Here is a 22,854-nt window from a genome sequence, read left to right as displayed (position 1 = left end):
GTTTGATTAGTTGCAAAAAAACACCACCGGAGCACGACCATCTATTTTGACCATAGATAATATACGTAAATTTTGACCAATGCATGAGCATTTGACACATTTAGTTTAGTTGCAAAAAATACCACCGTAGTGCTACTATCTAATTTATCCAATGCATGAACTGGGCAGAAAAATTACTGCCGAATTCACGCACTCAGCAGATATTTTGTCTAATGCTTCAAATACACTCTATGACGATCGGTCATATATATATCGAAAAACCCGTTTCTTATGTTGGCGTCCTGTGTCACAGGGTGTCACAGAGTGTAAATACGATGTCACAGCTGTCATACAATATGTATGAATAATATGTCGGAAGGCATAGATTTGATCATAGACACTAAATCGCTCTTCGTGCCCGATCGTCATATAGTCTATTTCAGGGGGGGGCAAACTGCGGCCCGCCGGGTATTTTTTAGCGGCCCGCCATCATTAATTGTACTTCTGATTACGAATAACTTTTTTATAATTTTTTAAAAAATATTGACAATAGATTAAAATTTGAAGAATTTGTTGTTTCGTAAATGTATTATCTCAGTATGTCTTCCTTGTGTCTCGTATCACACTATGTAACCACTATTTTCTACGTTGAACATTGTGACACATTTAAATACTTTTAACTCTGCGTTGCAAGAAAAAGAATATATGCCCATGATATGGTAAAAAGTTTGAATGGATTTCAATTAAAACTCAAGTTATTCCTTTGACAAATATCGAATAACAACGTGGACCACTTTCCAACTTTGTAGTTGCTGAATATACCAGAATATAAATTTAAAGAATATGGTAAAATTATTAAAGCCCTGAATGACGATTTTTCATTTTTTGGTGATTTGGTGACTTCCGTAAAATTGAGACAAGTTTAGCAATAGTACGCGATCCATTTTCAATAGATATTTATAGTGTACCGACAGAGCTACAACTTGAGATTATTGATCTGCAGTGTGACACTGACTTAAGAGAATTGCATCATCGTGAAGAAATCTCCAAATTTTACAATACCCTTAATTCAGACAAATTCGACCAACTTAAAGATTATGCAAGAAAAATGTTCGTTATTTTTGGATCAACCTATATATGTGAACAAACATTTTCGATCATGATGCCCATTTACAAGCAGTTTTGAGAATATCAACTACAAAATTAACACCTGAATTTAAAAAAATGTACAACAGTTTCATTCTTCTCATTATTTTTTTTGTAATGTTTATTTTTCGTTATAGTAGTGTATATTTTAAAATGGTATTTTACTTGCGGACCACCGCTCATTTTGAATTCTTGAATTTGGCCCTCCATCCAAAAAGTTTGCCCACCTTTTGCCCACATTTGAACCTTCATTCATGAATAAGGCAACGGGCTTGCATTTTTCATGATTTAGGCAAAATTTTGCCCGTTTCATGTAATAGTCAATTTCGCACATTCGGCGTAACATATACATCAAATCAATTACGGACCCTAAGGCAATTGGAGACGTCCATCGGTCGGCATATTGGTATTAGCCAGGTTAGATATTAGGCGGTATGCAGCCAATGAGGTTTCTACTGATGAGTAAGAAACTATTTTCAACCAATGAGATTATATTGGTATTATGCAGGTGAGCCCAAACTGAATGCGGATTCTGTTGTAAGATTTTTGGTTGTAGGAGCGTTTCCATGAGTAAGTGAAAAAATCAAACTTAAGTGCTTTGAGTAGATCACTTGATAAAATATTCGCATCATGAGTTTGGATTTTAACCAGAAGACATCATATAAAATTTATATATACCATTTAATGTCAGTCCACAATGTTTTTAGTATGGGTATCTAGTTTAATATTGGTAGTGATAAAAAAATCAATATTCTGTACGTTGGAACATTCAAATTTTGTACGTTAGAACATTCAAATTTTGTGTTTATATCTTTGGTAACGTTTTGTTGTAATGTACTGAATGAAATGATATGCAATTTTTACAGATCATTCAATCAATAAGCCTAATATATTATGCAGTACAGTGAAACCCCGATTCTACGGTTTTCAAGGGACCCTAAAAAAAACGATAAATGCAGGATATATAAAAACTCGTTTTTCTCCTGGATTTTTTTCTACGTCTTGAATTATTTTCAGTTTCTCAGCTAGAGTTCTAGTTTTCTTCATGGGGGGCATTTCAGTTGCGACTTATAAAAATTCGTGATACGAGATGCGAGGCAAGCCTGAGCACCGACTGAAAGGTCTGTATGTATCATAAACAATTCTACGAAAACGAAATGGAAAATATTCAACAAAACCGTTCAATCGGGATAATATTTGTGACGGGACCATAATATTTAGACGATAGATCGGGGAACGGTTAATGCGGGATTTTTTAACATTGTTCTATGGGTGTTTGGCGGGAATGAACGATCCATGCGGGAAAACAATTTATGCGAGAATGGTAGATCGGTGTTCGACTGTATATACTTGGAGAGGCACAGCATCTACAGCCGGTGTTATCAAATTGAGTTTATAGAATAATTTTCAACAAAAGAACCAAACAAAAAAAACTTCAAAAATATGAATTATCACGCAAGCACAATTTTTACTAACAGGTTACTCGTAAATTTCTCTGCAGAATACTTTTTTATTTCACTACTTATAAGTAGAACAAATTTGTAAGAAAAGTGTAAGAAAATATTACTTTTTATTGTGGAATGAAATCTTTGCAGCACACTTCCCAAATGCTCTTGGTACACTACTAGTGTGCCCTGTATTAACAATATAATATTGTAATTCTAAATATTCCATATACAATGAAAGAATATTGACAAATAATATGACATTAAAAGCAATAATCTGTATGTGGTTTAAAGAATTTTATGCAACAAATTTTTCTAATGGTCTATTTATTACATATTATGATTTCTGTTGATTGTCGATGCATCACAATAAAAGTCATTTATAATAAACATTTTTCTTTATTATAATACAAATATCTTTTCTTTCCACTGCAATTACATTTCAGAAAACAATCAAGGTGCTTTAAATTAAAAGTAATATACGAGATACAATTAAAAAATAATACTTGATTAACAGAGAATGCATTTTATGATTGAAATCCAGCTAGCACTTTTGCCCGCACACAACAATTAAATAAATGGATTTTGTTGGCTACATATTTATATTTATATTATATTGACATTGTTTTTCTATAATATATTTATATTTATATCTAGTAACCTAAAAATGCATATTGTTTTTTAATTGAATATAAAAGGTAGTTTAGAACTTGTATGAGAACTGTTTTCAGTGAGAACCCAAATAATGGAATTTTTAGGAAAGAAAAACAACAGTTTTCTGATAAAATAACCAACCTATGAAAAAAAATAATTATGCCATAATGTGGAGTATGTATAAGCAAGAATTATTATTATTTAAAATTTAAAAGAACAATTAGGGCAGAAAATATTTAGATTTTTTTTCAGACATTTCGAAAAATGGATATTATTGATACAAATTTATAATTCGAAAATGAATGTACCATTGTTTTTAAAATGAAAAGGAAAGATATGAGTGGCAGACTGTTTGTTTGAATGACTACCATCCATTAATTATTATAAAAAAAAAATACGCGGTCAAGATACACATGTGAATAATTGTAGAACCAGCCGTAATAATGACAAAGAAAAAATATATAATAATATAATTTCACTTCCCAAAAAATGTAATAATCTACACTGTTAATTAAAGGTACCGACATTTAAAACAATATAAGAATTCTATTACACGATAGACATACAAGTTAAACATAGAGGCGATGAATAGCCCGGATGCGCAAAGTTTTATTTTATCTTGACTGGAACTGCATAGCGGAGATTCTCAATCCTACACAATCCTTACCAATCTCTGCCACATTGCAAACGGGACAAAGGGTTCCCTTATACTCGGGAAGGAAAGATGCTGCGCACAGAGAACATTTCTCTTCGGGTTTACCACGGTAGATCGGTTTGTAGCTGACACCGCACACATTGAAAGGGTTGTGCTCGTCATACAGTAATCTGTGCTCATCAGCGGAATTGGCGTCGCACGCTTGAAGGACTTTCCGCGCCAGCTGAGCCACTTCCGGTCGGGGACCCAGTTCGAGGAGTCGTCTGGCGAACGATGAAGCCGTTTTGAAATTGTTTATCTTGAATAGAAGGTTCAGAGCTGTTCTTAGGGTTAGTATTTGATGGACCGGCTGAAGTCGACAGTGTGTAAAGTAAGCTGCCAGCTCGCAGATGCGCTTCTGTTCATCTAATGTTGCCTTCGGTAGACCTGAAAAAGATATTAAATATATTATCAATAAAGGCTAAACATTTACATTGTTTAGTTTTAATTATTATGTATGTACTTATTTTATGAATAAGTTTGGTAAGAAAGTGTTTATTATAATATTGAAATATTTAATCATTGAGATATCATAGAGGAGACACTTTACGGAGAAAATGTACCTAGTTTTATACGCATTCACAATTATTGACCATTACGACTTAATTTAAAACCTTGTAGATAGATGTACCGTACCACGGCAGATTTAAGGATGGTCCAGAATCAAAAAAGGGTTATTTGAGTTGGCCAAGATCCCGCCAAGACCCAGAAATAATAATAAAAAAATGCTTTTCATTCTCATATTATATAATTTATGATAAGGGTCTTGAATTTGAAATCCAGTCAAGATATTATGTATTTCCAATAATAAATGCATTATATTATACTAATCATGAAAGTATTAAAATTGAATAAATGAAGGAAATTCTCATTCACCTCTTCTATGAATCTCCATTTGCAATCCCAGCACATATTCTCGGCATATTTGAAGAAGCTGCTGAGCTTCTGCTATTTCCTGTTTGTTTTCAACCACAAGCAATGGTATTGCTAACATTATGGTCTGCATTTTTTCAACCGCTTCGGCGAATTTTCCAGCTGTGGTCAGTTGGTAACATTGCTGCAGTCTTTGAACGAGATCGTTGAGTTTTATGGCTGCAAATAATATAATATTCTCATGAACCGTCCAATTAGATTGGAATTATAAAGCAAATATAAAGCAGTACTGCAAACACAATAGTTTTTGAGATGGACAAATTTTTTAACGATTGTCAGTGTCGATCGATGTGAATATAACAATCCATTAATAGATGTATTTACAAAAAATCAGTACAAAAATAATATTTAATAGTAGCGAATATTACTAGATCTGAGACATCTCAATAAAATCAGTCTTAGATTCGGCAATATGAATTATTTGAGTTTAAAACTCACATATGGCAGGCAGTCCGTTCTTTGGTGTGGCTTCTTTCCAGTTTCTCTGAAGATGTGAAAATAGCGGGGGCAGACTCGGGAGTCCCGGGAAAGTCATGGCAGACGCAGTGTAAGATGACATAAACAGCGATTCATACGGTGCAAAGTTCACAATGCCTACTTGCTCATTCAGCAATCTGAAATCAAAGGATAGATTTAGAATTACATTATTTATACAAACCTTGTGATAATACGGAACTAATATTTTTTCTAATAGGTTTGGTTCTGAGGTGTCCTAAATCATGTTAAATATGAACATAGTCAGGATATATTAGACAAGATATAGATAAAAACAAAATGGGGAACATTTTACAACTGGAATGAGTAATGATCAGCCACCCCCTACAATCTGAACAGAATAATATTATTATCTCGGCTGTTAAAATTCAAAACCTAGTAAGGGACTTCAGAAAAAATAGATGTACATGTTTTTATGAATCACATTGCTATAATTATTATAAAATAATTTAATTCATATATGTATCATGTATAAAAAATTTGAAATTTTCTATTGACATATCAAATAAAAAAAATGGTTTTCTAAACATTTTCACGGTTTTGTGGTATCAATATGGTATTCAATATACATGGATTAATGGATTCCCAAATTGGAATCAATATGTACAGAAATTTGATTAAAAACATTGATAGTATTATTAAAATTTTGGTGATGTCAAATGAATTATATATTGGGTGGATGTCATAAGTAATATTGTTTAATTCAGGCATAAATTTCCAAGAACTGTGTAGAACCTCGGGGAAATAAAAAAAAAAACTCACAGATATGCCACCTTAAAAAAGTTAGTTAAATAATACATTTGAGTTACATTAACTCGATATAAATCAAAAAATATTTTTAGAAAGGTAATTAAAATACATCATTTATTGTGCTTGTGAAAACAATGTTCTTGTATTTACCAATTTATGTTTGGATGTAAGTATTATACTGAATGAAAGAAGTCTACTTCAAATCACAGAGTGGCATAATCCAACAAGAACACCATAATCTAATTTCATTTAAAAGTATGCCAAAATCCAAAATTATAACCCAGAAACTGTTGCACTCCCTTTCGATTTTTTTTTTTGTAGTAGTAGTTGCTAGGATTTATAATGTTGAATATCTCAAAAATTAAGCAATTTTGAAAAAATGCAGGTATGTGTGTTGGGAGATTGTATATTTAAAAATACGATAAAATGTATTTGTGAAAAAATGTCCCTTGCTATGTTTTAAATTTGAGCTGCCTGTTTGGTATATATGTAGTTTTTAATAAATAATCGCAATCGTTCATAAGCATGCGTGACCGATTGACATATTATGTACTATTAATTGTTATGAATTTAAAATAAACTATATACATGTGTACGTCCTGCATATCATTGGAAGCATTCCGCTATATGAATGAATCACTGATACAATATTACATTGTTATGCAATACTTCCCATCCCCTCCCCTCTATTACACTTCGTTTTGCCTCTAGAGGCCTCCAGTATGAGTAGATCCGACATTGAATAGGTGGTCTTTCATAATAAGCATTTTTATTGTACACTTGGAAATATTTTCACAATTTTTCCTATTTCAATAGCAATATTAAGTAATATGATTTCTTCACTTTTCTACGGTGCGGCTAATTTTCTTTCTCATTCGCAACACTTGTGGCTACATTAGAAAATATGTTGCCCGCGTCTGATTTACAATATGAATCGAAAGAATGACGCTACACCAAGATTCACAGCACAGTATGGGTGTAATATCACAGTGGAAGTGATTGCAAAAAATATTGACCTGAAAGCACTCTCAAAAGAGCCGGCGGCAATGTGGTCAGCTGGTAATCGAGAATTATCGGGCCAAAGTGACCGCAGTGACTTTCCTCGTGTGGGTGGAGCATAATATCCTTCACCTTCCCCGTCGGCTCCGACACCTCCTGCCATTCCGCCGGCGCCCAGAAGCTCTTCTGGAATGTTCAAGTCGTCATCGCCCACGTCCCAGCCGGCACCTTCGGATGCCATCGCTTCACCCTGGTATTGGAAAATTATATTACAATATATTCCTTCTTCTCATTTGCTACCGTGTCAGTGCCTTTGATCTTCTTTGTCCCATTTTTTAAATCAGATAAATATATTATTATTATTATTCGACCATGTCCGATCCTAATAAGATCATAATATAAAGGCCTCCACAGAGTAGAGGTTTGTATTAACAGATTTTGTTTTTACGAGAAATGGATGTAAGCCACTTGCTCAACCTATTAGGTCCATTCTCCGACTCAATACACAAATTGAAAAACAATATGTGTACTTGCCAGACCCAGGATTTGAACCTGGGACCCACGATGCCATAGGCCGACGCTTAACTCATTCGACGTGGATGACACGGCTGCCGTGTCCCCGTTAGGCCGATCGATCCAATTAACATGTTATTTAAATGTGGTAATTAAAAGTTAATCAAAAGGTACGCCACGATTGTGTTAAGCCGCCCGGCCATCGTGGGGCACTAAATATATACTCAGATTGTAACCATAAAAAAATGGTTCTCCAAATGTGTTAACGGTTAACGAGTTACCTCTGGTTTTTCCTCTCCGTCGAGAATATCATCATCGTCTCCCCATGCGTCTCCTATAGGCTCTCCCGAGTCCGCGGCCTCGGCTGGAGCAGCTTGCACAGCCGCGCTGCCTTTGCCCATAGCTTGCCCATCAAAGAATCCTCTGAAAACATTTTTAACAGAAAAGATTTGTTTAGTTTCATGGAGCTAAATTGCAAAAATAGTATAATATAACAATATTATGTTTTCATAATTTTCTTTTCAACAATCCCTCTGAATTATTTAAAAAGTGCTGTGATATACTGTTATCATAGACAAGTTGATACAGATAATTTCAATGACTAGTTTGTTATGGTAAGAAAAATACATGGTAAACTTGGTTACTGTAACCTGTACGTATTACATTTCACTGTATCACAGTTCATCGTCAGCTGTCTTACCGGAAAGAGATGGTTGGATAGCATTAAGATTTTTAAAAAAAACATGTCGTTTGTCGAGTATTGCAAAGAGTAAGTAAGTGTTTTATTTAAACATCAATTTGATGTCAATACTATACAGCCATTTATTTCAGACACAACATCTCACGGTGAAGTATGATACGGCTGACTGCAAACGTACAAATCTCCGGACACGAGTGAACTCATACTAGACTTTGCCTCAAAACTACATATGTAGTTTATATTACAATATTGGCTTTTCAACAAGTATATGTATTTAAAATTTAAGCACTCGCACACCTTGAGACGGTAAGCAGAGGCCAATTGGGTTGGCACGGATAGACAGGCACGTTCGGCTTGATGAATTTTGCGGCGGGATTCACTCGGGGAAGTTTCTCTTCATCCACTTTGAGAGTTTCTTTGATTTCCTCAGCTTCCTCATTGAATCCGTGAGTGACGGCCGTCATATAGGCGAGAGTTTTCTGAACAAAAGATAATGATCCAGATCATGACTAGAGTAGGTATACACGTAACATTATGATGATTTTATGTCAGGAGTAGATAATCTTCCACTTCTATAGTCTATAAACGATTATAAATTTTATATACAAAATAACCAATTATCACTAAAAACCGACATACAATAGAACCTCGTTAATAAGAACACGAATAATTCGAAATTAGCCGTAATTTCGCGAAAAAAAAGTCCCTTGAACATTATTTTCATATAAAACCATACCTTTAATTCAAATTTCGTAATTTGAAATTATTTCCGAGTCCTGGCATATAAAAATATTCAATAAATCGTAATGAACTACACTATTTCATGAGCCAGTCATTGAAAATTGTGACAGACTTTTCGTAAAACATCATAAATTACTTATTTTAAGAAGGTAATCCTGACATTCTATGACACATTAACACACATGGCACCAGAAATTTGGTAGGCACATCTATGATCGTAAACAATATTGATGAAAATCAAAAAAAAAATATTTTTTTTAAATTTTAATATTTTTTCCCCATACATTTCATAATTCGTAATTCGAATTTTTTTGTGATTTTCGGTCCCATGGAATTCGTATTAACGAGGTTTTACTGTATTGTATTTGAGACTTTTATCATATTCATTCAAGTTCATTAATATGTACTACCAAACATTAGTTATAAATGTAATTAAGTAAAATAAATTCTTTCGACCCCATAATAAGTATTGAGTAGGTACCTGTCCGCAATTCTTAAAGATTTTGATTCTCTCCATAGCGTCACCGAGTAGCAGCGCAGTCTGGAATTGAGCTGAAGTATCTTTTCTAATCTCCGCAATCTTCATCATCTTTTTCAATTTGTCCAAATTACCAGTCACCAAGTAAAGGAATGAGAGCTTTTCAAAGTTCTTCGTGCGCTGGTAACACATTTCCACAATCTAGACAACACCAAAATCATTCATGTGAAATCTTAATCAAACGGCGATAATATCAAAGCATTTTTAGTATTGTTGAATTTGTAGCCTCAGTTATTTTCAAGAATACGAATCGGAAATTATATCAAGATAGAAAAATACCTGGTGGTTTCCTTGAGCGAGCGCTGCCTTGGCGAGTCTATCCCAACAACCTGTGCTGTCGATGGACTTGGCCGCTTCTAATGCGGCTTCTATGTTGCCGCACTGCAGAGCCAATGTGAAGCGAGTTTTTTCATCTTTCACAAAATGTAGAGCTACCTCAGGATAACCTGGTAGATAAATACAAATTTATTTATATATACAGTTATGATTATTACATATTATGTATTATCTGTAACAAATAAACTTGTCTAATTGAAAGACAACAAAATAAATAATGTAATTTTGAGTAAGTCTTACATTGTATTCTTCTTCTTCGACCATGTCCGATCCTAATAGGATCATATCGTCGCCGTAGATGTCAAGGGAGCCAGTCCACAAAATCATATTGCTAAGAAACAGGCACTTAAAGATTTTGTGTGACAAAGAAAACTAACATTTTTTTATTGAACTTTTTTGTTTTTAAAGATATAAGGGTAAAATTTTCAACAGAGAATATACTTTGTGGTGTTATCTTTTTATTATTTTGTAAAAATAACTAAAAAAAATAGTATCTTAGAAGTTATGTGTGTTATATCTCTTGACCACTGAATATTGAAATGTACAAAAAATGTAGTCAAAAGAGTTTTGTGGCTTAAATCCATTGACCACTGCATCTTTGATGATTTTAAAATGCTTTTGTGTACTTTACTCATTTTCGCCAAATTTGTGGCTTGGCTCCCTTGACATCAACGGCGACGATATGGGCCTCCACAGAGTAGAGGTTTGTATTAACAGATTTTGTTTTTACGAGAAATGGATGTCAGCCACTTGCTCAACCTATTAGGTCCATACGCTGACTCACACACATATTGAAAAACAATATGTGTACTTGCCAGACCCAGGATTCGAACCTGGGACCCACGGCATGATAGTCCAACACTTATGCCGCGCGGCCACCGTGGGCATTGTATTAGGATATTATTATTAATAGCTATATAAATATGGGTCCACTCACCCTTTTGCTGTAAATATGCAATGATGGACTGTCCGACCAGCTTAGCAGTGCGGACCATGTTGAGAACTTCATCGTACCGACGGCCGATCAACGCCAGTTTGAATTTGTACTCGGTGGGATCCATCTTCAGCACACGCGGCCGACATTCTCGGTCGAGGCAGAATGCCTGAGGACCTTTCACCCGAGTCACATACACCGGAAGATTCAAGGTCCGAATGATGCCATGGTCACTAGAAATTACAACCAAGATAATGCATATCTCATAGAAACACTCAACTAATATTATGTGTATTTATTGCACCGGTAGCGAGGCATGTTTTAAAACAATAAATATATGTATCACCATATTGTAATGATTTTCTATCTTGATCATAAAATATTTACTATGAAAGTAAGTTTTGGTTTGACTGGTTATTTGAAATGCAGGTTAAGTAAACCCTGATATGTATTCCGCAGGGTGCAGTAATATTATCAAAGTTGATACATTAGTAATTATTGTACTCGTATATGATTAGACACTCACCCATTAGAGCAGGTATATTTAATGTGGTTGCTTGTAGTGTAAATAAACACCATCCCAGAATCATCCCACGCGCCCGACTTAACTCTAGTACTCTCATGAATGGAGCAAAGTGTTTCCAACTTTCTGTTGCAAACTGTCACTGAGTTCTTTGCGAGTAGGGCAACCAACGACATGTCAGCAGACCAAATAACATACCGGCACTTTGCAATTTTCACCTGAACGAAGAGAAATTTACAAATTTAATATGTCACCCTCAGATTTATAATTGTATTATTTTTTATTGAAGACTGAATACACAAGATTTAAAAAAGTAAAAATCTTCATTGCTTAAAAGTAAAAATCTTAGACCGAATGCGGTTCGAACCTACATCTATTGCGTGATTGGTTGCGTTTTATTCCATGGCTTTTTAGATTTACAGTATGTATGAATGATAAAAATTTTTGGTGCTATGAAATAAAAAAAATTCTTAAGTACTTGGGCAATTGTGCGTTTCTGCTGAAGGTCAAACAGAGTGAGGGTATCTGGATCTCTGAGGAGAAGCATGCCTGTTCCGGCATAGAAGATTTCGTCGCACGGTGGAGTTGGAACTTTCTTAGTCACTTCATTTTTCAAATTCTTGATGACAAGCTAAAAATATCAATATATGTTTTCAGTACAATGTATATGGGTCAGTCAGTGCCTATCTAGAAATGTTTTTTTATGATTTATTAACATCAACGCTATGTTTGAATAGTGGAGTTTTTATTACCTGATTATTCCTGTCCAGTGTAGCGAACCGGTTCCTGGCCACCCACAATGCTGTCACAGCAGACCCTCTCTTAGGCTCTTCCGGGTTAGTGTTACCCGAGCCGGTCGTATTGGATTCGGTACCACGGGGGACACTATACAACTCATAGGAATACTTTTCCGATCCACCTTGTGGACGGTGAGTTAACAAAATTGAGGACTCTGCCTGGTTGTAAGACATGCTGCAGATACAAAAAACAGAAAAATATAAAATATCATATTTTACATGTTATGAAAGATAAAATGATAACGGTTGTGTAAATTTAACGATTGATGGAATGCCAACTTTGAGTTGGTGATGAGATATTCCATTAAGCAACACAATGTTTTACTAGTTTCTGGGAATTCTCTCGACAACTTGTCAGAATCATAAACAGTATCTAAGCAAGAGTGAATACAATAGTCATGTATAAAATAATATATTTAAATAGCATACCTGTAGGGCGGTGTCTTGCCGCTTCCCTTAATCTGCATGACGGTAGAATCGACTGAAGTGGTGAGATCAAGGCGCCTCAGAGCTCTCTCCTTGATGTAATACAGCAAATTATTGTGGACTGCATACGCAGGTCGTTCACGTTCCAGCTTGAACAGAATCATTCCTGTGTCGTGACCAGCGGCAAACAAATTTAACGAAGGGTGAGAGGTCAGCACCCAAAATCTGAAAAAAATTAAAGTGTATTTCCATACAATAATGACTTCAAAATTAAGAATGAAATAGAAGTTAGCATTACAGCGCCTGCAAACATGCATGGATTTAGTTGCACCAATATTGTGTATTTTAAACTATCACGATAATAACTGTTTATAGTGTAACTTTACTATACACACTAATGGTGCCAGTACCACGTATGTGTACAGGTGCTATTAGTTATTCTGAAATTTTTATATAAACAATGGCAAGATTAATTAGTTGAAGGTAGACACGCAAATGTTTTATACACAACATTAGAATATAAATTTTAATGAGTTCATTTTGTAGTTTATTTTGAATAGAGATTGAAAATGCAGTTGATTCTACGATGGACTTGAAGTAAGTTGGGACGAGAGATAGTCTCGTTGCGCATGGTTGGATATTCTACATGCTGTGAATATAGCAATATCAACGCTCGTCGGCTTTTGTTGCACTTTTGATTTTATATTGTAAATTAATTTTTGTAAAAACTAAATTTAGTTGTTCAATATAACATGTGCATTATAGAATTAATATTAACAGAGAGACGCGATTAAAACCATGTAACCATGGTGTTTTTGATAAATTCAAATTTAAATGTAAATGCTACATCTTTATATTATATTTAGTCGACACTAATGCAAAGAAAACACCTTCATCAATGACTACGACGTATTCTTGATATCACTTATTTGTACATCACGGTTGCACTTATCGATTCAATTAGTAAAAATATATTCTCTTTACATAGGAACATTTCAATTTATGATTTTTTAGTTCTATATAAAGAGGAATAGCAGCCGACTATATATTATAATGTATAATTTTTAATCATTTACCTGTCATTCTCTCTTCTAAAAGTGTTAAGACAAGTTCTTTTGGTCATGTCCCAAACGCGAATAGATTTATCTTCAGAATTGGAGATCATCACTTCTTGCTTTGCATGGAATAGCACACACGAGACATTGTTGTAGTGACCACGGCATGTGTCCACTTCCCATGCCTGAAAATCAATGTCAGTTAAACAATAGTAAATATAATTTAACAACATTTTTTAGATTCCACAATAATCCATAATTTAAATAGTTCAAATAGACATGCCAATAAATCAGACAATAACTACAACTACAATAATTATCACAATCGATTTACCTTTGAATCGTTCATCCTCCATAATTTAATTTGCCTGTCATCAGCAGCAGATACAATAAGAGGCAGGACGGGATGGAAACATGCCCAATTGACACCGCGATCGTGACCTTCCAGGACGTGTTTGACAACAGCGTCAGCCTGTAAAACATAATATTATGATTTGTACAAAGTTTCAGTAAGAAGGCACTTTCGATGTATGAATAACGCTTCATTTATATATTGACAAGAAGAAATATTACAAACTTTTAATATTACAATATCTGATGGAAATTCTTCCACAGTAAAAAAAGCATTGAAATGTGGCAGGTATAAGCGATAGCTTTGGCAGCTACGTTGACATTACAGTAGGTAATATCGTCGGTGTTTTGGAAAAAGGGCGAATTAACCAAAATGCTACTTTACAGGAGGAGGATTTTTAACTTTTGACATTTATTTGTTTTTTACCTGTAGATGATTATAAATATCAAACAATTTTATAATAAAGCTTAGAAAGAATACTGTCATTATAATAGGTATTATTATATAATATTTTAAAAGGCCTAAATGTCACATCTGCTTTTTATTTCGTAATTTTAATTAATTTAATTTTAGTCGATTATCGTTTTTAAGTACTTTCCTGTGGAGATAAAAATTCGCCGTTTTTATACAACAAAGCTAGTAGGGTACATATTGTATTTTCATTAAAATCTCGATTTCACCAAAATGGTTGATTCGCCCTTTTTACAAAACACCGACGATATGTACGTATGATGTACAAAATTTTTATGATTGCCCATCAAAGCATTCTGAATAATGATGACCCGGTGTATTTGGATGTCTATCTACGTACAATAATTGATGATGCACAATAGTTAATGTCACAGGCAATCATAGCTACATGTGCATTATAATGTGAATGTTTTCGTCTCAGTACAATATGTGAAGCTATGTATTAGTTTCAAAGTCGGTAACCTCCATTTGTAATTTTTATTTTTATATATTTCTTGATTCTGTAGTACTTTCCCATCATTAAATATCAAAACCAGCTTCGTTTATTAGTTAAATAGAATTAAACCAGAATTTGTTTGCAAAGTCATTTATATTCATTAGCTACCAATTTTAACTAACTTTTAAACATGTTTTTTTTTAAATCTAACAACGTCAAGGGCATTATTTGACTATTTGTATTTTTTAATTGTTTACTATGACGAAAAAATATTATATTTGCAGTCCCAGATGTGCTTGACGATTTTTTGCGGTTATCTCAAAATGGCGAAATATCAAGGTTACCAACTTTGAAACGTGTTTGAGATGGTCAATATAATAATGTTGGTAATTAAAACAAAAAACAATTTCCATTCATTTATTTCAAATTTTAGAGTTTACCTTCGCAGTATCTACACATTTAATGATTTATTGAATCCACATATGAATATGCTTACCTATGTTTGTTATTTATCGAATGTTGATCAAAGAGCTGGTATTTATTTGGTTCTCACCTGTCCAAAGAGGTCTGTGGCCTGCGGGTTTCTGAGATGATCATGCAAGCCAGTCGGACCCGGAGCCACATTTTTTTTTCTCAGACCAGAGACATCCCACACGCGGACGCTCTGGTCCAGGGAAGCCGACACCACCAGGTCATCGGTCGGATGGAACGTGGCGCACATCACATAGTGATTGTGACCAGTGAGGACACAAATGCACTGCCGCGACTGCCAGTTCCAGATTCTGATGGTCTTATCACATGAAAATAGTCATCATTAATTAATATACATATTATTCTTGGAATGAGAAGTTGCATACAAAAAAAATGTACTATACACTTATTACCTCACTGTACAGCGTTTCGCTTAACCTCTTTCTAATTATGGTGCATTTTTGATTTATGACCCGATTTTTTAATATACAGCTGAAGAAAAAAATACTTATGATGTATTTTCGATATTGGGACAAAATATTATTATGCCTGTAAATGGATAACAATTTTGGGCAAATAAACAATTATTGGAGATTTCAATATTTGGACTGGATTCGGAACAGCAAGTCATGAACACCTACATCATAAAATTTGATAAGACACATGACAAGAACTATTCGACCGACAGTCAAGAGCTTTCTAATTTTGGACGAGGAATGAACTTCCTACTTCGGCTCTATTTACTGAGAGCTTATCGCGGAGAAACGTCAGATTTTTCAAGTCTATACCTGAAACCATCCATACGCCACTTTTGGAGCATAGACAAGTACTTACAAATATAAAAATCGTTTAGGTAAGTACAATGAATACGATTCAAACATTTTAAATTAATAAAATACCCCGTTTTCAAAAATCAGTATAGCATAATAGAGTTTGCCAATGCATTTCATAAAATAAAAATAATGTAACTTTTGACACGAAGACACTCGTGCTTATCCTTCGTATAAAAACGCTCTAAACAGGCGAAAATGAGGAATTTTGTTCAAAATAACGTTATACTATTACCTAGATAACAATATTTTTATAAAATTTAGCCGTGTTAACTATACGATATTGTTAATATTTCAGATAATTCCGACTCAAATTTAATCAGTAAAATAAGAAATACGAGTGAAAATGGCTTGGATGCCTTTTAGTTACTCTTAGATTACCTACATAGTGATTTTTTTTATAAAATAATATATCCATAGTCAGTATTCTGTATCCGTATTAATTTAAATGTATAATAAATAAAACTGGCTCCAGTTTATTAGCCCCATGAAAACATTTCGCATCCACCAGCCTGGTCAATAATACAGCCTCGATAAAATGACTCACACTGATTTGAATTAAATGTCACTGATTTTCATTAAAATGCCAAGATTTTTTTTTTCGATTGGTACATACGATTATGTATAATTATTTAAACTTTTAACAGTATTTTTTTTTATTTTTATCTCTTATAGAAATTTTATTTCAAGCGGCCGTCAAGTTCTAACACAAAACATTTTTTTTTCCATATTTTTAAATGCATACCTTTGAGTAATTTAATTGCATTATTTTTCATGTGTTTTTTTTTTGTTTTTCCATTTAAATTACGCGAAAACCGGAATATTTAGTGAGCATTACACCGTGTTGGCTAATTTGCGAGACTCTTTTGACTGGACCTTCCAAATGGATGCGGTTGTTTTGGTTCGGGATATTTTGATGGGGTGCTTAGTGAAAATAGAAAAATGCTAATTTTTCGCGTAATTTAAATGGAAAAACAATAAAAAAAATAGAAGAAAAATCATGCAATTAAATAACCCAAAGGTATGCATTTAAAAAATATGGAAAAAAAATTGTTTGGTGTTAAAACTTGACGGCCATTCAAAATCAAATTTTTAGCTTAATATAGAGATAAAAATAAAAAAAAATAGTGTTAAAAAATTAAATAATTAAACATAATCATATGCAGCTAACAAAAAAATTTTAAAGCAAATTTAATTGTTCGCTGCTCTCTGTGACCGTACTTAAGGACCAAATACACTCTATGACGATCGGGCACATATTTCAAGAGCGTTTTAGTGTCTATGATCATATCTACGCCATTCCGGTTACACATAAGCGAATATATGTCAAAAAAAATTATGACAGAGGCGTGGGCATAGAATCTATGACACCCGTATATGCCAATCCGTTTACACACGATGCCGTAAAATCTATTGTGTCACATATTTGCCACTGATAAATATTACCAACATGACGTTTGACACACATTATGGTTGGTACGTCTTCGAAAAATATATTAGTCTAGATGAGTATTCGCGAACGCCAATCTGTCAAATGAAAATCGAAATACCTACATCAGTTGCATATCAGTTGGCTTGCTAGGTTGTAGGTAGTGAGATTTGAAACTACCTGTACTTATTAACTATTTTGTTCTTGTCCAGATCGTATTATAATGCCAGCGAATGTAGGAAACAGAAGGTAGGTAGTGTAGGTTTCAGAAGTTATCATGTATATACATTTTGTACCTACGCTTGTAGTGTGAAGATTTCGATGGGTGAGGTAAGGTTGAGCCCCGAAAAAAACCCGTATGCGAAAAATAACAGCCGGTGAGCGATTGATTGGCAATAACATTGAGTTCCAAATCACAACTATTTCGACCCAAGCAGCATTTATTTTAACTCAGTTTTCACAGTCGGATTGTGCGCAATCCCACAATAGTGGACTAGTTTCCAAGATTCAACGTCATCGGTCCATTTCACCACGATTTTGCAAACTCATTTATCAGTTTTATCCATTTCATTACTGTTTATATAACAATTATTACCGTGTACCTGTGTCTACTGTCAAGATGACGTTCGAAATAAAAGACAGAAGAAACACTTCCCGCACGATCTATGACCCATAAACAATAATATATGACAACACGTTTGGCATAGATGTCACAGACAAAGAACGAGTGTCACACAAAATTATCGAGGTGTTCACACTTAGCCGAAAAACTATGACATTGAAGGCTGTCATAGATCGTTTGACATAAATGTAACAGTCTATGACATCGTATTTACACTGTGACACAGGACGCCGCCAACATAAGAAACGGGTTTTTCGGCATATATATTACCAATCGACATTAAGTCTATGAGCCATTATTATCTATGCATATAATAGCGGTTTTTTTATTGTCTACGTTTATAATAGCGGTTTTGCCATGGTTGTCTATGCTCAAAAAGTGGCGTTTGTGGATGGTTTCAGGTATAGACTTGAAAAATCTGACGTTTCTCTGCGGTAAGCTCTCAGCAAATAGAGCCCCTACTTCAAATTGATCCTAATGAAGAATGCATTTATTTTAGTACTTAATGAATTTTGAAATAAATAAAATGCAATTTCAGCTAAAAACTTTTGAGACTTTTCGTTTCTCAAATTGGAATCGAACCTAAGGAAATTGTATGGATATGAATGATTCTTTATACGGCATTTCACTTTATGACCAACTTTATAAATATATTAGCTGTAAAGTGAGATATGAATGTATTAATTTGATAGTCTAATTCAAGCAATACTCAATACAAAAATCGGCTCTATATTACGACCGTACACCCTGGATAAACATCAGATTTCTTTCTTCAATACTTGAAAGCATCTAAGCGACATTTTTTGAGTTTAGACAATTATGGAAAAAACCGCTATTATATGGCAAAAACGCTATTATAAGCGTAGACAATAAGTACAAATATAAAAATCATTTACAATGTATAAAATTCAAACATTTTAAATTAATAAAATTCGCCGTTTTCAAAAATTAGTATAGCATAATAGAGTTCGCGAATGCATTTCATAAAATTTAAATAATTATAAAGTAACCTAAAGGTTCAAATAGACTATATGACGATCGGGCACATATATGCTAAGAGCGTTTTAGTGTCTATGATCAAATCTATGCCATTCCGACATATTATACATACATATTGTATGACAGCTATGACATCCTATTTACACTCTGTGACAGCCTGTGACACAGGACGCCAACATAAGAAACGGGTTTTTCGACATATATATGACCGATCGTCATAGAGTGTATTTGAAGCATAAGACATTCGTGCTTAGTGCGATCTACACACCAAAGTGAATTATTCGCAGCGAATATTCGCCAATCAAGCTCGTATTGGCTTACGGGAAAGAGCATGCGACGCACAGATTTCGGAAGGGAATTAAGTTATTATCTTACAAAGTTCAATATGTTCAAGACGTTTTGCTATCGAACATTCAAATAATATATCAATAATTTTATATTATTATTGATACATTTTGTCTCCGACACTGCCATCCATTCACATTTACCCCGTCAAAATAACCCGAAAAAAGCAACCGCATCGATATGGAAGGTCCGGTCAAAAGAGTCTCAAAAAATAGCCAAATATATTTTTAAAAGATACAATGAAAGTTGATGGCTTTAATTGTATCTTTTGATCCCCTGCGTGAATAAATGTTACGTTGTTTGTTCATTAACAACAGGTAAGTAGGGAGCATTACAGTGGCATTGGCTTTTTTTGAGACTCTTTTGACCGGACCTTCCGTACCGATGGCGGGTGCTTTTTTCGGGATATTTTGACGGGGTACTTGGTGAATATTCGCGTTAGTTTGTGCGAGCCTTAAACCTTCGTATAAAAACCCTCTAAATAGGTAGGTAGGTATGCGAAAATAAAGAACATTTTTCTAAATAACGTTATAGACAACAATATTTTATATATAAAATTGAGCCGTGTTAACTAAACGACATTGTTATAATTTCAGATAATTCCGACTCAAATTTGATCAATAAAATAAGAAATACGAGTGAAAATGGCTTGGATGGCTTTTATTTACTCTTTGATTAGTGATTGTTCTTATAAGATTGTAATATATATCCATAGTCAGTATTCCGTATTAACGCATAACCGAGAAAATTAAGATTAAAAAAAAATACGAGGTTAGTTTGGTATAATATTTAATATGAAAGATAACACGCTTCATGAATATTTATGATAGGTATATTATGCCGAAAGGTAAGTTTTAAGTAGGAAAAGTGGCATTTTAGTGAAAACCAGTGACGTTTAATTTCAATCAGTGTGAGCAATTTTATCGAGGCTATTTGACCGGGCCATTTGTTTGTGGAAGCGAAATGTTTTCGTGGGCTCATAAACTGGAGCCTGTTTTATTTATTATCGTTTTATAATATAATATATATTTCGTCCGCGTACTATTAAAATAGTATAGTACGTCAAAAATACCACAATTTTGAAAAATTTTATTAATTGAATTCGCCGGTTAGGTTAGGGGTTCATATGTTGCGATGTTTAAAGTTCCGTAAAATGTTCGTACTTCAATCACAGCAAATCGTGATAACGTGAAGCAAGGGACGTAGTAAGTATAATCTAGGTGTATAATATAAATAATATAAGATCTCAGTGTGCGATATTAGTCTATGGACGTGGTTTTGCGTTGTATACCTACTCTAAAAAACTAACATGACAGTTAATGACGGCGGCCAGTGTTAGCATTTTTCGGTCGTAAGAGGTGTTATAATAAAGCAGGGCATCGGAATTTCTCGAATTCTCTGTTATGTTTATGTGACAAACAAAAAACTTTCATTTTCTACACGTCCTATAATTTTTGCCGAAATACTATAATGGCTTGGACCGCGTACTATAATTCGATGACAAAAAGATAGCTAAAATCCAAAATGGTGACTGACAGATTACGATGACAGAGAACCAGTAAAAAGCACCGCCATTTGGTTTCTACATGTTTACTAAATACTTAATATTACACAAGTCAATTATTATATTGATGGAATGAATAAATAGGTATTTTTTTTAAATATTAGAACAGACTTTTGTCAGAAATGTGGAGATTTGAGAGTAGACTGAATAGTCTCTAGTCAAAATTAAGTTCTGTGAAGATACAACGTTAGACCTGTCTTAGCTACTTGGTACGGGTGCTTCAAAGGAGTCTCGACAGGTACTGCCTTTTATTAAAGCCAACCGGCTTCCCGGAAGGCTGATAAATACCATCGACATGGTGCATTCAGTGGAGCGCCGAGAATCTGGCATGACTACGAAAAATCTGTTTAAATACGTTGCATGGTGTCAAAATAATCAGCAAATCACCTGATCATCGGATGCACTCAGGATCCACGGGTATTCATGATGAAATACAGTTGTCCTGATGTAATCCAAATGCCCCAACAAAGTGAAGATGCACCTCCTTTGCTTATAGTTCCATACCTAAATTTGTGATGATAACAGAATATTTGTAAAAAATATATGAAGTATGATGCAATATAGGTATGTATAATACCATTGTAAGTTAGCATAATCATGATTCTTACTTTTATTTTATAATCATCTCCACCGGAGACGAAGAGAGGTTGCTGGCTATGAAAACAGATTCCACGTACGGGACCGTCGTGCTCATCAAATTTCTCCAGCAATGTACACATACGATAATCCCACAACTGGATTACACCATTGTGCAAGCTTGAAAGTATCCATGGCCTCTTGGGGTGAAAGGAAAGGCCTTTCACGCGGGCTGACTTCGTTTCAAACTTTGTTAACATCTTATGAACTATTATTTACCATCAGACATTAAAATGTCCAACAAAATATCGGCGAGCTGACAGTTCAGTTGCAATAGACATCAAAAGATAAACGAGACACGTCAAAGGTTTACGCATAGACTAATACAGTGTTGCCAAGTCAAAATTTAAAATTTCAGTAGATTTTGACAAAAAATTCAGTAGATTTCATAAAGGGGAATATAATATATTCGCACAATTGAATAGACTGTTTTCACAAAGCGCTGACAACATTTAAAAAGACGTTCGTCACATCGGAAATGAATGATATTCACAAATCAACTACAACACTCAAATGATCGATTTGCACTAAGGAAAAAGTAGTCTTCACGTATCAATATACTATTATAACCAATTAATCGTAAAAGAATACAAACACTATGAAAATTAGTTTTAATGATTTTAAACAATATTTTGGCAAAACATAAGTATGTATTAGGTACCTACTTTTAGATTCAAATAATACTATAAATACCAAAGAGATTGGACTCTCTTGGACCAATCTCTTTGATAAATACCGATTTAGAAAGTGACGTTAATTAAAACTTAGGTAATTGTGCCGCAGATGCCGTCATGAGCTTTTATGATTTTTTTACGACAGATAAAACAGTTTATTCCAGTAGACAATTATAATAAATACCTTTTTCTGTCGGCTCATAGGTTTTCCGATCCAATAATTGTTAATTTAAAATTTGAAATGCTCATAGATTTTGATACTTCATTATCACAATCTAAGATTATATTATTAGGTACCTAATATTAGGTTGGGCTAGGTTAGGTTAGGTTAGGTTGAGTTAGGTTAAGTTAAGTTGGGTTAGGTTAA

General features: G+C 34.0%; 1 protein-coding gene across 1 annotated transcript; it reads right to left on the bottom strand.

Moving 5' to 3' along the window:
• Nucleotides 1-2,960: 2,960 nt before the first annotated feature.
• On the bottom strand, nt 2,961-22,118 carry alphaCOP (coatomer subunit alpha). The gene is made up of 18 exons (XM_085955022.1): nt 21,786-22,118; nt 21,565-21,681; nt 15,471-15,707; nt 13,993-14,130; nt 13,680-13,843; nt 12,607-12,828; nt 12,133-12,352; nt 11,859-12,011; nt 11,384-11,598; nt 10,861-11,090; nt 9,867-10,033; nt 9,531-9,728; nt 8,606-8,787; nt 7,890-8,031; nt 7,113-7,345; nt 5,290-5,465; nt 4,795-5,010; nt 2,961-4,305 (listed from the first exon to the last, which is right to left on the bottom strand). Exons 1-18 carry the CDS (start codon nt 22,011-22,013, stop codon nt 3,839-3,841), a joined length of 3,705 nt encoding a protein of 1,234 aa, XP_085811148.1. The 5' UTR covers nt 22,014-22,118; the 3' UTR covers nt 2,961-3,838.
• Between the last annotated feature and the right edge of the window lie 736 nt (nt 22,119-22,854).

The sequence above is a fragment of the Rhyacophila brunnea genome, unplaced genomic scaffold (genome assembly GCF_057557595.1).
Source record: "Rhyacophila brunnea isolate RB1 unplaced genomic scaffold, BYU_Rbru_1.0 scaffold_4, whole genome shotgun sequence".
In the NCBI taxonomy this organism is placed as follows: domain Eukaryota; kingdom Metazoa; phylum Arthropoda; class Insecta; order Trichoptera; family Rhyacophilidae; genus Rhyacophila; species Rhyacophila brunnea.
This window is presented reverse-complemented; position numbering and strand designations above follow the sequence as displayed.

Bases quoted from the DNA above. Each gene is read 5' to 3' on its own strand.
- alphaCOP (XM_085955022.1), bottom strand. From the start codon at position 22,013: ATGTTAACAAAGTTTGAAACGAAGTCAGCCCGCGTGAAAGGCCTTTCC. The intron at 10,034-10,860 runs GTGAGTGGACCC...TTTATCTACCAG, and splicing joins TGCATATTTACAGCAAAAGG to GTTATCCTGAGGTAGCTCTA. The intron at 5,466-7,112 runs GTCAATATTTTT...CTTTGATTTCAG, and splicing joins TCTTTTGAGAGTGCTTTCAG to ATTGCTGAATGAGCAAGTAG.